We start from the raw sequence: 16,382 nt of genomic DNA, 5'->3' as shown, positions 1-16,382 counted from the left end.
CTTCGTTTACTGGAGGACAATTTTGGCAATTGTCTCCACAGCACAGCATCGAAATGCTCCAATGCTCCAAATTATAAAAATTTTCCATGCTCCAAAAGTTATTCTAAAAAGTACTATTGGTTTTTTACAATAACTCGGTTAATTTTGATGTTACAACATGCATAAAAAAACGATTTTACAGGTAATTTAACGGGCTATAAGTATAGGAATGTTAAAATATTCTAAAGTCCTTCATGTTTAAAGGGTAAAGGGTCAAAGTGTCGGAGACCAGTATTTCATGCGCTATAAAGCAAACTTCAACCAACTATATATCCATTATTTTGTAAGCTACAAAAAAATTAAAAAATGAAAATTTTTGCTGAAAAAAAAACCTATTTTTTTGTATTGTGTCATCTTTTACGTATCTTTTATAGTTTGAAGTTATTATAAAAAAAAGTAAAATTGTAAATTAATACATATTTACAAAAAAAAAAAAATGTAATCATACTTTTTTCAAAAACTGGGTATTCTAAAGTGGCTAAACTTTTGGATCATATAAAAAACACTGAAATAAAGTGAATTCTATAAGGAAAACAATTTATTTCAATCCTAGTGAACATGACATTAGTTTTATTGCGTTTTTTTTTACAAAAATTTGAGAAACCCATGGTTTTTTGATCGTATCTCACGTACAGTTGGTGCAAAGGACTTTTACCGCCACTCATTTTAAAGGTCTTTTCAAGCTCTTTTAAAAATATTATATGGGTTTTTGTCAAAAAATGTACCCGTTTTCCGTTATTTAACGTTAAATACTCGTATTGAAAGACAAAAACAAAAACAAACCTTTGAACAGTCATAACTCAGTTAATATTAAGCTGAAAATATTCAATCAAAAGCCAATCTTTTGTTTTTTTATGAGCTTTAATTTTAGTCGTTACACTTTTTTTGATAAAACTTTTAGTTTCAGAGCTATTCTTAAAAAACCTTTGAAAAACATGTTTTTTTTTAAAGAAAAATGACACTTTTCAACAGCGAATAACTCAAAAAGTATTGATCTAGCGAAAAAAATGTTTACTACATTTTTTATTTGAAATTTGTCCTTCTATCGAATAGCGTGGTTATTTTGAGTGAAAAAATTTCCACCCTCGAAAAGGGGTGGCAAACACCCCCAGGGTGGAAGCGCACATCACCTAGACATTACACGCAGGTAGCTCAAGGTCAAACTAAACTAAATGTCATTTGTAGTACCGATACAAATCTTAAGATGTCGCTATACTCTGTCTATAGTCTATACTCTGCAGTTTAGGTTTAGAGCCAAACTAAAAATTATAATTGTCAATCGCAAATTGTCAGTAATTGATTAGCGTCAATATATCAGATGGTTATTATTCGTCTAAATTGTTTGATTTAATGGTAATTATTGCAAAAAATCAAATTAAACTTGGTTTAATATATCTGGGTTATTGTTAGCATTAACCTCAAATTAGTTTGTGTTTTAAATGTTCCTGGACTTCAAATAGTATTTTGCAGATTAATAATAATTAGTTAAATATAGTTTTTCACAATAAATGTTGTATCCTACAAAGTACCAATTTGTCAACAATTAGACATGCCTTTCTAAATTCTGATAAAGAGATTATACGATTTAGGAAGTGGCTTAGTGTTTTAAAAAATCCTAATTTTGATATGATGAATTCCACAATTCCACTACAGTTTTTAAAACAAAACGAATATCCCACAGCCACTTTGAAGATAAGTATGCTTCTACATGGAGTCATAGCTTGTACCAAAATGCAATTCCCGAGAACAAATAGCTGATTGATTTTAGATTCCTGCTCTAATCTACATCCCAGAAGTATTTCAATGTTGTATGCGGAAGCAAATGTAACAGAAAGTAAGTAACCCTGATACGTAATTAATAAAAATTATTTTATTTGAAGTGAATCATGCTATAAATTATTATATTAACTTTTTGTTTTAGTTAAAAGTTCTTCAACAAGTAGAGATGTACAATCTACACACATGTTTCAATCATTTGAGATACCCCATTTTAGTAACTATTGGGAAGATAACAAATTAATAATTTTCCAATTGGTTACTATTTCATGAAACTTTTTAGTTGCAGAACACAATTATGCACAGTTACCAAACGAAGAGATTTTAATTGTAAAAACTGGTGAGAGTAAGGATTTAAAAGGTAATCGTAGTTAAACAGTACATTTTAAATTTTGTTGTTATTTGACTTTTTGTAAGCGTTGTCCATAAAATTGTACAATTCTCAGTAGTAATAAAGCATATTTCTATTGTATTCTAAATTTATGTATGTACAAAGTTGTTTTATATGTATTAAATAAATAAATAAATTATATTTTGCCTTATTTTTTCTTTAATGGTATCGTGTATATTTTAATTTAAAAATAATTTGCACATTTTAAAATTTTAAATGCAATTTTTTTTTTAATTATTAAATTATATTTAAATATTTTAAGCTTTATATAAGTTTTCCCACCAAAATTAAATTTTGAAATTCCCGCGTAATTTCCCGCTTGAATTAGTTCCGATACAAATCTCTTGGAGCGCTGGATTTCATATCTATCTAAAGTATTGTCGTGAAGCATCTAGAGGTAGGTGATCTGTGGCGCACATCGGCACTATATAACTTTTGTTCCTTGAGTAATTATTTACCAACACACAAAATTTCAAATGAATCGATTCAGTTATAAAGAATTCGGAGGTAAAAACCCTCAGTAACTGATCTATATCCGGAAGAAATTATGTAATGGTTGAGTTGTTTTATGACTTCATTTCATCTATGTTATTTTGATATTTTGTGCATCCCTTTACAGTTAGTTCAAAGAGTTCCCAATTAGCATCTGAGATTTTCCATCTCGTCAAAATCTAAACCTATTTTAAATCATCAAAAACTATTTTAAATTTAACATAATCTATCATTTCTCAAATTGTATACAAAACCGTACAACCGTGTTTTTTGTACAACCAAATTGTGTATCATATTGTAAATTGTACTTTTATGAAGGACCCCCCGTTAATAAATCTTAGCAGTTGATGCGGGTTTATTTGTTTAAATAAAAAAGTACATGGTTGAATTAAAATATGTGATTATAATATAACTATTTTGTGAAATACCTACTCTATCTCAGTTTATACGTGATGAAATCAGCGACCAATAACAAGACCTATTAAATAAAAATTGTTATGACTTTAACCCTGGTTATCTTGATTTATTTTTATTGTTAAAACCTGTAAATATAAATTTTTATTGTCGACTGTTATCCACATTATAAAAATCTCTTACTGATACTTATATTTTCTGTGTTCTGTGTAATTTTAATATAAATGAAAAATATTTTCATCTGTTTCATCATATTATTACTATCTGTTATTGATTTATGCAATATTGAATAGTTTATGCAATAGTAGATAATATTTCCTCTTCAAAATGCCATAGATTATAAAGTAATCATTCAAACACATGCTAGTGTTAGTGATTACTTGAAAGGTAAAATACTAATCCGCAATTTTTTTAATCATTTATTTTGCTAATCTTAGATTAGACTGAGATTGGTTGGCTGATGTAAGGCTTTAAACTCAGAGCAATAAATCGAGTGATATTTGTGATTTTTTTGTTTTTACATCTTGGTATATAAACAACTTATATCTCTCGACAAACGAAAAAATAAATATTGAGGAGGTAGAGGTAAAGGAGCATTAAGGAAATTAAAAAATAGACAATCACCAGGAGAGGACAGAATACCGAACGAACTCCTAAATTACGGAGGACCAGATCTGACCAAACAACTATTAAAAATTAAAATTCAAAAAATAATAGAACAAAACAGAATACCTCAAAAATGGAGATCATCCTAATACCTCTCTTAAGAGGAACTAGCGGACCAACTCGACATCTAGTTTTGATGTAAATTTTGCTGATATTTAAGAGGGGTGGAGTCTAACGATCCATCGTTTCCGTCGCCTGGTGTAAATGTTCCAAAAATCCTAAAAATAAACTGTATCGACGCCAATTTTTTTAAATTGAAAATCGATACAGTAGTTTTTTAGGATTTTCAGGAAGATTTACATTAGGAAACGGAAACAATATGATTGTTAGACTCCGCCCCTCTTAAATAAAAAATGGAAGTAAAACCCGAAGTAACTTTTTTTTGCATATTTTAGATTGTAAAATGCCACGTTTAAGAAAAAGAAGTCGGTTTGAGAACTCTAACTAACTAACTAACTAAATTTATATTTAAATATTATTTAAATTTAAAAAATACAGAAAACAGTATGATGCTCCGCGCTAGTCTACAATACCGCCTACTGTTCCACTTTTTTGAGAATACGCCACAATTTTACTTTATAATAAGTTTATTTTTTATTTATTTATTTAAAATAAACCTAATTTAAAGTAAAATTGTTACTTATTCCCAACAAAATTAATAATATATTTTCAACTAATAAATTAAAAACAAAGTAATGCTTACCTCATTATTTAATTCTTCAAGTATTAAACTCAAAACGTAGTCTAAATCTCTAAATATCAATTACAACACCTCACACACGCTGCACTTGTTGGAAACAGAATACTTTCTAACTAAACATAGAAATAAAAAAATACCAACTCATCAGATAGTGTAAAACAGACCCCATAAATTAAAATCGGAGACAGGAGGATCCCGAATTTTGAGTGGTCCTTATCGTTATGCCTTAAAAGGAAACACTTGTTGGTGCATTCCAGCATTCGAGAATTGACGCGTTGTTGCATTGTGTATAATATTGAATTCCTATGCTTTACTATAGGAAAAATTCATTTTATGGGCGCCATTTTTAAACCGGTTCGAATTTTTTAAATTTTAAACCTTAGGGGGAATCTACTCAACAATCTGTTTAATTATTCGAAAAAATTATTCTCCTATCTATCACCGTTTAGGAGGAGTATTGCGCACAAGAAAAGGGCTTAGCCTTTTAGTATATAAGATTAGTTTATTAAACACAACACTAAAATTAACAACCAAAGTGATAACAAATAAACTGAATAAAATTATAACACTAGTCGAAGAACAACACAAGGTTTTAGGTCGGGAAGATCATGCACCCACGCTATATTTATAATGAGGCAAGTGCAAAAGTAATCATTAGATTACAAAAAATCGACATGTATGTTTCGTGGACCTTAAGAAATCATTTCACCGGGTTTGGTTGAAAGGATTTATAACTAGAAACGAGGAGTTAGCATTTAAAAAATCTGAAAGAACCTCATTTTTCAAATTATTGTATTCTAAAAATTAAAACTAGAGATTAAAAGTCCTTTAATTTTTTGGAGAAACAGAATCTGCTTCAAAAGTTGTACTCTTTCCGTTTATTTTCAATGAGACCGTCTACTCTTTGTGGATAACAATATGGTCAGTTCTGATTTCGAAAAATTCTTTTTTTTTATTTAGAAATTACAGCCGCATCCACCATAATGATTATTAGCGGCGGCAACAGAATTACAAAATTATAGTTTATAAAATATTCCTATAGATTTTAAGAAATTAACAATATTATTAGCTGAAAAATTAGTGCCTAATAAATTACTTATACTGTTAGGTATGTTAATGTAACACGAAAATTGGCAAAACTTTGACATTCAATTAATAAATAGTTAACAGTTACTTGTACCTTACATGTTTCACATATAGGTGGATCACTTTTGGACAATAAATATGAATGAGTGTCTCGTGTGTCCAATTCGTAATCTCGTTATTACCAATTGTTCTCTTCTGTTCCTGGTTGAGGATTCCCAAGTTGTAACGTCATTTTTAATTTGCTTCAGTGATGTTTAAGAAGATTGCCATTCGTTTTTCCACTTGCACAAAACTCTATTCTTTATAAAAGCTTTAATATCACTCGCGGTATTTCGATACTCTGCTTTTTCTATATCGGCACATTTAGCAATTTCACTCGCGCACTGGTCCGCACTTTCATTGCCTGGAATGTCAATGTGGGATAGAATCCATATAAATCTGATACTCCTAGAATTTTCTTGATCCTGCATGAGTTCTAGTTTTATCAGTTTCTCAAGGGGACCTTTAGGATAGATCTGTTGAGGGGTTTGAAGGGCGCTTAGTGAGTCACTTAAGATAACAAAGTTAGGAATATTATTAGAATTTATATGCATGATAGCTTTAAGCATTGCATAGAGCTCAGCGGAGAAAATCGAAAAGAAGGTTGGAAGACGAAATTGATATGTGTCGCTATGGTTAACGAATGCAGCACCTACTCCTTTATCACTCTTAGATGCATTTTATAACAATGTTCGTAATGCTGACGGAGAATTAGATCTAGATTATTAAGAAATTCTTATTCGTTCGAAATCTATCATGTAAATCATAATGTTTCAAAGCACGTCTCTCTCTTATCAGTGCTTGACTATATCTCTGTGGGGATGTTGATTGTCGTAACTCATGTTATCTTCATCGTATTACTTCAGTCGATACACTTACTACTTGTCTCTGGCACTTGGTCGTGAGATCTTTGTACCAAACTCTGCTCTTTCATTAAACTACATCAAGAAATATTTTGCTCTCAATAAAAAGAGGCAACTTTCTTGTGAAAGCTTTAATGATTTAGCACAATCAGCTATCATACCATAAGATGTAGTCCCCTAATCTTTTGGAGATTGAGGATATTGTTACGTTTCTTCCGTCTGCATTGATTGCTTTTTGGTCTCTTGCATAAAAATGATTATAGCAATCTGTTCAATTCCACCTCGGACCCCTTGTCAGCCAGGAGACTAACTTGTATTTCTCCGTATGCACTCACCTTGGATCTCCAAGTTGCCCACCGCTTCAATTTAACATTTTAGTTTGTTTAACTAGAAGGGCTTATGTCTTTTTTAAATTCCCATTTTTGGTCTCTACAAAGTAGGCCAACATTCGCTTGGATTTAAGAAATTAATAACTTTTCACTGCTTTTTTTCTTCAGTAAAATCTTTTTGACATTAAAGGACTCTTCCTCTCTTCCTCAGCGCCTCATAAGTCAACTTCCTTCATCGAGACCACATTTAGCTTCAGCTATAAGTTTTATTAGACCATATTTTATAGACTCTCTTTCAATCTTGCATATCATTTTGCTGTGGTAGTTCTTGTCATTATTATGATTCCTCTAATTTTGTAAGTATATAACAACAATAATATTTTGGAAAGGATGTTAAAACTCTGCTCTTAAGAAGTGGAAGTATTTCTGGTAAACGCAGTCTACTTAGGAGCCTCTGTCGCATCAGTTTTTCCTGGATAAGCAATTGGAGGTTTTCGAGGCATAATGACTTTATTAGTGTTAGTAGCATGCTCCATCAAGTTGCTGAGCTTCCTTCTTTGAGCTTCGAATAATAATTGGCGAGTTTACTTAAGACCATCGGTGTTCTATCTAATATGCAAATATTCTCTAATATAAATAATATAATATTTATTAATAATAATTGTATTTATAATAATTTAGAAATAATAATTTAGAAACCTTTTTACTGCCTTCATTGACTACAAGAAGGCTTTTGATTCAGTGCCGCATGAATGGCTTATAGATATATTGAAAATATATAAAGTCGATGATAATCTCGTGACCTTTTTGAAGCATATAATGGCAGAGTGGAAGACTAAAATTCACCTTCAAATACCGGGTGAAATTAATATCGAAACTGAAGATATCCCTATTAACCGGGGGCTTTTCCAGGGGGACTCGTTAAGTCCACTTTGGTTTTGCCTAGCAATGAACCCACTATCTCAGCTGCTGAACTCTACTGACTCAGGTTTTAGCATCAAAAATAACAACACTGTTGTAGCGAAGCTTAATCATCTGTTGTATATGGATGATTTAAAATTAATGGCTTCCACTCGAAACCACCTAGATGAGATGCTAAAAACTGTAGAAAATTTCTCAAATGATATCAGTATGAATTTTGGACTAGACAAGTGCCGTATACTAAACATAGTCAGAGGAAAGGTTCAGCCCGGAGGTTTCGATATGCAAGATGGCCAAAACATCGAGGCAATGGGTGAAAATGATATGTACAAATATCTCGGAGTAAAACAAGCGCGGAAAATTGACCATAAACAAATGAAAACCGAACTAACTTCGGAGTTCGTGCGAAGAGTAAGACAACTAAATCGGTCATATCTTAACAGTAAAAATTTGTTTAAGGCATTAAATACGTACGCCTGTTCCGCGCTGAGCTACTCATTTGGTATTATAAAGTGGTCAAAAACGGATATAGAGGGTCTTCAGCGGAAAGTAAGAACACTTCTCACAAAGGCGCAAAAACATCATCCACGTAGTGCAGTAGAGAGAACAACATTACCGCGGTATCAAGGGGGAAGAGGACTTATGGATATAGGTGAGCAATTGGATAAACAAATTGCTAATTTAAGAACTTATTTTCAGGTACAGGCTGAGACATCTACTTTACATCGAGCAATTTGCGCAGTAGATGATACGACGCCGCTTAAACTGAGGGAACAAGAAATGCGCATAAACCACCTGACTAAGCAAGACAAAATGCGCGCCTGGATGAGTAAACCTCTGCATGGGCGACATCTTAATGAGATCAGCCAAGAATATGTCGACAATACAGCGTCGAACTATTGGTTGACATCAGGAAAGATGTTTCCCGAGACTGAGGGTTTCCTACTTGCCATTCAGGATCAGGTTATTCCAACTAAAAATTACCTGAAATATATTGTTAAAGATCCTCAAGTCCAAAATGACAAATGCCGATATGGATGCCAAGCCCAAGAAACTATCCAACATCTTACCGGTGGCTGCCAGGCATTTGTCGGTACTGATTATAAAGACCGTCATGACTCAGTAGGAAAGATTATCCACCAAGAACTAGCTGACAAACTGGGACTTCTCCAAACCGACCATCTTCCTTATTATCAATACGTCCCTGATAGAATGCTTGAAAATGACAACTACAAGTTATACTGGGACCGCACTGTGCTTACAGACCAACCAGTGGCCCATAATAGACCCGATCTCATACTAGTTAATAAAATTACTAAGCAAACAACACTTATTGATGTGGCGATACCCAACACCAATAATTTACGTGTTAAATACAACGAAAAGATCGCCAAGTACAGAGATCTAGAAATACAAATCAGGAGACAATGGAGAATGGAAAGTACCCAGACGATACCTATTATTCTTTCTACCACTGGAGTCATCCCGAAGAGCCTCCTAGAAAACATAAAAAAGCTGGGTCTAAATGAACATCTATATAAAATTATGCAGAAAGCTGTGTTACTTTCGACGTCCAGATGCGTACGAAAATTTTTGGGAGATACACCGACATACCAAGTCACCTAGGACTCGATAACATGGAAAGAGTCCCACCAGAGCTCAATCCTTTTGATACCGTAGGTATCTGGGATGAGTGAATTTTCCCCTTAGAGGGAGTGTGAGCCGTATGGCTAAATCTGGAATAATATTTTATTAATGTTAATTTTCTTTAGTTTGATGAATATAATATTTCAAGAAGTTTTGTTAATTTTTGAGTGTTAAATAGTGTCGCCGTTTTTTCTATAGTTTTGTTGCATTGGTTCATTCTATGAAATGAGCAGTGGAAGCTAAAAACGGCTTAACTGCGGATACCAGACGACACCTAGGATTCATTATCTTCTCGTGGGACAACGATGAACCTGAAAAATATAAAAAATACCATAGTTTTTGTGAAGTTCGGGTGCAAAGGTTTAAATGCCTGTTAAAGCATCTAGACCCAAAAGAGATCTTAAAGCAGTTGTTCAAGACTATACGTAAGCTACGTATACAGATATAGGATATACACCAAAGATATTTTAAGTAGTAATGTTTATAGGTCTACGAGGTTAAACCACCTCCTTATCTATGAAAGAAGCAGAGTCCTGGTGCCTCCGGTAGGCATTTCGTGACAGTTTTGGTGCATACTATGACGGTACAACTTTACATTGTATAATTTCAATTCTCTTAGTAACCTGGCACCGAGACTGGCTAAAATTACATCAAGACCCACGTCAAGATGAAAGCGCACGACCGAGAACGTGCGTGATATATTTCGAATACTCTAAAAATATAATAAAATGTTTTTTTTTCAGCAGTGTATTTCAACAAGCGTAAACTAAATACCAAATAATAATAATACAAATGAAATGTGTATAGTAAGTATAGTTTTAACAAGACTGTTCCACAGACAAAACGTAGATACAGCTCAATTTCTTTGCGCAAACAGAGTTATTGTCTTTTATTACCGCAAGAAACATCAATCGTTTGATGGAAATGTTATATTAATTTAACTAGGTACAATATATAGTAATTGATTTAGTAAAATTGGGAATTGGGACTGTTATTCATTCGCACTGGTCTATAAAAGATAATTTTTTCGCAAAACAGGATATTACATCACGAAGATCGCAAAACAACCAAATAATCCAATAACATAACTAATCCTCACCTGATATGGGAGTACTATCACCAACCACGATCTGGTGCTGATGTGAACTCGAAAATGCCCACGTCTTTCTTGCACCTACGTGATTCCAGGTGTCCACACCACTGCTTGACTCACTCCTGTAAATAAAAAAACTCGAATTATTAATGGGATAGATTGGTTTTGGTTTAATGAAAAATCAACAAAAAAAAGTTGTTGAGTGTAAAATAATATTGAACGTTATTTTATGAAGAAAAGCTTTTAAGCTAATAAGACGATATCCGACACTTAGTTTTTTATGAGCTTGATCTCATGAGAATTATATTACACTTGAGAGTGAAATACTTATACAAGGCAAAGCGTTGTTAAGAATATTTTTTTCTAACAAACATTTATATAACATTTTAATAGAAATATTATTTGTATTAATTTATTCATTGTTATTGATACCATTCTTTAGCATTTAACTAGAACTGTGTTCGCTAAATCGGCACTCTTTTTATATTAATTTAAACAACCATCAAATAGCTGACCAAATTTTATGAGAATTCTTATTTTCTTTTCACTTATCGTTTCTCTTATACAGACGATACACTAATATGTTTCGTTATTTTCGTTATGCTTTTTTTCATACGATCTAGCTTACTTTTTGAACTAACGAACATTTTCACCCACTGTAATAGGGATATTCAATAATTTTTAAATGTAGTTAAATTCATTTAAATTCAATAGATTATAAAATATTTAAAAATATAGTAAACATGAAATTGTTTAAAAATATATATTTTTTAAGATAAATCAATTCTTAGTTTTAATTTTGATGGAGGCTAGAAAACGGCTCCTCGCAGCGAGGCACGGTGTGTGACGTCAGCAGTCGTATCGACAACTTGTTGTGTATACGTATTTACGAAGTGTAACCAGTTCTTTAAGTATTTATACAGTGATAATGAAGCCCCATAAGTGGTGTTTGCTACAAAGAGAGGGAAAAACTAGAAAATGCAGTTATTATGCAAGTTAGAAAAACAAATAAATGCAAATATCTGTACCTCGGAAGGAATCAACACTATGTTCATTTTTAAAACTTTACAGGAGAGCAGTTTTAAACTTTTTTTCGCCAAAAGGTATTGCTGCAGCTATTTATTGAGATATCGAAACAATATTTTAATAGAACATTCTGTTTATTGTTAGTTACAGAATACATTTGTTATAATTAAAAACAAATTTGTTCCTGTGTTTTTTAACCCTTTTAACGGACATGGTGTTGTATCCATCTAATAAAGTTATTGTACTGTAAGAATTAGTTTGGGGTATTCAATAAAAACTACAATCCTATTTGATTTTTACTGATAAAATTTATTTAACCATACAATTTACCTTTACAAATACAAATAATACATCTATTTATTTAACCAAAATGGCATTTTAGGTATAAACCACTCAGTCATCCTCAAGTAAGTCTCCTTCTGGTTAGTCACTATTAGTATTACCAGTAGGTATGCTTTAAGTTTTGATAAAAATCATGGCAAAATGTAGGAACATATGACAGTAATGCCAATAGATCGTTATACTTTTGTTGTGATATTATTATTGGACTTTGTGATACCAGTTGCAAATCTTTTGGCAATGTAAGGTGTCGCCTTCGAAACCTAACAAGGTCAATCTTCTGGTTTTCGTCATGAAAATTACTTTTTAAAAACAGAGTTCCAATGCTGTTTTATTTAACTTGCAGTTAAACACAGTTTGACAGAAGAACTTGTTGTTTGTTAATGTCTCTTTTCTATTAATCAAAGGCGGATTTTAAGATGTTTTGACATCATACAAAGACCTTAAATTTTTAAAACCTTCTAGTTCCATATTATGTACGGTATATTTCATTGAGGTTTGTCTGACTAACTGCTGCCAGTCCCACGGCGTGTAAATAGAAATGTTAAGTTTTTTCCCTTTCTTACTTTTTAAACAAGTAATGCAGATCTTATTTCATTTCCACTACGAATAGTTTATCAGAACTTTTGTCTATATCAGACTGATCTTCGTTATTAAAACTCAAGGCATCTCTAATAATATGCTCTTCATTTAAAACATCATTGCTTGGTGTATTATTTGATTCTGAAATTAAACAAGGCGTATAATATTGGTTGTAAAAGATTTAATAATATTGCTAGTCTAAGGTTGGTATCAAATCACTACATTACCCTTTTGAGGTTATGCTTTTTAATAATTTAAAAATAATGAACAAAAAGGTAGCTTACCTGTAAATGCAGTAGAAGAAATCGCAGAACTTTTTAGTAGGTACTTCAAGAATCTTTCTCCTACGAGAATTATGGTTCATTGTTTTTATTATTAGTAACAAACCACTGTAAACACACCATAAATGGCAAAAGTATTATTAGATCACTAACAGTCTACCTCCCATCATAGAGATATGCGCGGCGGTAATTCACATGCTTAGAGGGACACAACATTAAGTCCACATGGTGTTTATCCCTCTAAGTAAAAATGGCCTTGGTGTTCTTTTAAAGGTCGCTTTCTTTATCAGCAAATGGTTTAGGACCTAGTGCTCTATTCCTTTAAATAAACTTATAAAAGTCAATTATTAGTCTGTAAAAGTGTCAAAATTGAAAAAATGGACATAGTGTTATATCCCTCCGAGGTACAGATATAAAAACCTGTGGTTTGACAATTTTAAGTGAATATGGTGTTAAATTGTTTGAAACTGTAATAAAAATCTTCTCAAAATTGTTTTTAGATGTATTTAGACACCCAGGAACAAAACACCACTTATTTGGCTTCATTATCGGTGATTAAATACTTCAAGAACTGGTCAAACTTCGTAAATACTTATGCAAAACAAGTTGTCGATACGACTGCTGACGTCACACACCGTAGCCTCGCTGCGAGGAGCCGTTTTTCTAGCCTCCATCAGAAATTGAAATTAAGAATTGATTTATCTTAAGAAATATATATTTTTTAACAATTTTATGTTTGCTATGTTTTTATATATGTTATAACCTATTGAATTTACCAATATTTAAAAATTAGTGAACATCCCTATTATCTCCAGGTCTTAGGTTTCCAATTATCATGTATTGCGTTTTATCATAATTAACCCTGGAACTGCACAGTGGGGTGCGAAAAACTTAGGCCCATGAATCGTTCAATGTAACTTACGCATGTCTGCGTCTTTTGACGATTACTTTCACTTAAATTCAGTTATGAGTTATGAGCCGACTATGTTGAGAGACAGTTCCTGCACCGCATAAGTTTGTTTTATAGTTTGCTGTAACCATTTCAAATTTTAGTGGAGCTGTGAATACTTCGGACCCCAGTGAGCAGTTAAAGGTTGTTCAAATTTTGAGGTGATTTTTTGTTATTTGCTAGTATGGCAGATTCTAAGAAAAAATATCAGCGTCCACTGACAACAAAAGAATTAGAGTGGGAAGCTGAAAACCTGTGGGCGAATGAAGATGAACCTGGGAGCATCGAAGATGTTTTTTAAGACTCATCAGATAAATACGAAGATCTTAACATCAGTCTGATACTGATCATGAACATAGTGACAATAATGAAGAAAAAAAAAGAACCCAGTACCTCACAAAGAAATATCGACAGTATATTGGGAAAAAATGGTCATCATTGGACACCAACACGACAAGGACGTCCAACAAACGATAACATCGTTTTAAATTTGCCAGGTCCAAAAAATGAAGCAAGAAGAGTAAGTAGTCCTGTTGGATCTTGGAATTTACTATTTTCTCAAGAAATTCTTAGGAAGAGTCATGGTGGCTTGTCCCAGATTTACAAAAAAGTAACCCACACTACAGAAGTCAAAGTATGTATTGGTTTGTTGTATCTCGCTGGTGCATTACGAGTCTCAAATTGTAATTTAAATGAGCTTTGGTCAATAAAATATGACAATGGACTATATCGGGCAACCATGCGTCAACAAAGATTTCAGTTTTTAGCTCTTTGCGTAAGGGTTGACGACAAAACAGACAGGACTGCTAGAAAATTGGTTGACAAATTTACCCATAATCGCCAAATATAGGACATTTTATAAATAATTGCAAGCTATACTACACGCCCCATGAGAACTATACAATTGATGAGCAGCTCGTGAGTTTTAGTGAAAAATATCTATTCCGCATTTACATGGCCAGCAAACCTAATAAATACGGAATAAAAGTCTTCTTTTTCTTCTTCTTCCTCTTTATAAGCAATTCGGCTTGTTCATTGGCAAATTACTACCTCTGTGGAAGATTGTCACTCCATATTTTGCGCCATTCTCCGATACTTCTTTTGCCGATTGGTGACTTTATCTCTTGCTATTTTGACGACACGGGTCTCCTACATTCTGCTTATGTGGTTATTCCAGTCTTTTTTTTTCATATTTTGTGTCCATTCATTTTACAATGTACTTTACATTTTCTTCTATCTTCATTTCTCTTTCGATCTCTCAGCGTATATCCTGTAATTCTTTTCAGTACACTCATCTCTGCCGTTTCTAGTAGTCTTGTTTCTGAGGCATATGTCATTATTGGTCTTACACTGGCTTTATAAATTCTTGACTTCATCTCAGTATTAATGTGTCTATTTCGCCATAAGTGTTATTAAGGCATCCTGCCAGTCTATTTGCTTTTTGTACTTGATCTCTCACTTCTTTGTCCAGGTCTCCATAGCTGGACAGTGTAATTCCCAGGTATTTTATTTCCATTACTTGTTCGATACTGATGTCATCAATTTCTATTTTACATCTGGTTGGTTTTTTGCTGACTACTATTGTTTTAGTTTTCTAAGAAGAAATTGTCATATTAAATTCTTTTGCTCTTATTTTAAACCTGTGGACCAGTCTTTGCAGACTATCTTCATCTTGGGCTATCAATATTGCGTCGTCTGCGTAACAGAGTATTTTGATTCCTTTGTTTTCCATTCTGTATCCTCTTTCTTTGTTAACGCTTTTGACGATTTCATCCATGATTAAATTGAAGAGCATGGGGCTCAATCTCCTGTCTTATTCCGCTTCCTATTTCTATAGATTCTGTAAGTTGTTCATCTATTCTGACTTCCATTTTGTTGTTTTGGTAGATGTTTTTGATAGTTTTGGTAATGTTTAGGAAAACTTCTCTATTACACAGAAGATGGATTAAATCTTTGAGTCTTACTCTGTCAAACGATTTTTTTAGGTCAATCAGACACAGAAATGCTGGTCTATTATACTCTAGTGATTTCTCAGTACACGATTTTCCACTACGAAAACCCTGTTGTTCATCTGCTAAATTTATCCTCTGATTTATTAGTATTTGTAAAATTTTAGTTGTAAGTTTTAGGGTAGTATTTAACAAGTTTATACCTCTGTAGTTTTCTGGCTGTTTTTATCTCCTTTTTTGAATAGCAGAATTAGTTCGATTGTTCTCCATTCTTCAGACCGTAAAAATCATGTACCATTTCTTTCGAAAAGCATTCCCAGTGATCATTTTTTATTTTTCTTACAAGTGCATGTGTTTCGTTTCAAATTGTCTTGTATTTATGGTATGCCTCTTGTGTTTTGGTTGACATTTTGGAGAGGATAAATTTATTACCAAACCTTCCACATTTCAGAGAGGCGTAGTTGAACACCTAATTGCTTCAAAATATTTATCAAGGACCACTGAAGCAATAAAATACTTAAGACGTATTTTTCCTTCGATTTATTTATAGTGAACTTAAGGGCTGATTCTACATTGATAATTATCGCAATTCTGATAATACTAAAAAGAGTTATACAAATATCATTAGCTGTACATCATAATAAAGATACAGAGTATTGAGAGAAACAAAATTTGGTATACGGTTTACGGTTTAACACAAAACACCGGTTCATGTTAGCGCATCTGTGACTCACGCACTTCTCGGGACAACACACCCGGTCCTTACTTGCCGAGAGGCAAATTGGCACCGTCCTAAGTTA

The 16,382-nt window shown here is 32.7% G+C and overlaps 1 protein-coding gene across 2 annotated transcripts in view; it reads right to left on the bottom strand.

Moving 5' to 3' along the window:
- The window catches only part of LOC140436466 (breast cancer anti-estrogen resistance protein 3 homolog), a 293,734-nt gene that overhangs the window by 260,452 nt on the left and 16,900 nt on the right, over positions 1-16,382 (bottom strand). For both annotated transcript variants that reach the window (XM_072525305.1, XM_072525308.1), the window contains exon 2: positions 10,463-10,578. In XM_072525305.1, the coding sequence (XP_072381406.1) occupies positions 10,463-10,578 (116 nt within the window). The remainder of the gene's footprint in view (positions 1-10,462; positions 10,579-16,382) is intronic.

The sequence above is a fragment of the Diabrotica undecimpunctata genome, chromosome 3 (assembly GCF_040954645.1).
Source record: "Diabrotica undecimpunctata isolate CICGRU chromosome 3, icDiaUnde3, whole genome shotgun sequence".
Classification (NCBI taxonomy): Eukaryota; Metazoa; Arthropoda; class Insecta; order Coleoptera; family Chrysomelidae; genus Diabrotica; species Diabrotica undecimpunctata.
Note: the sequence above shows the minus strand (reverse complement) of the source record. Positions and strands in the feature narration are given on the sequence as shown.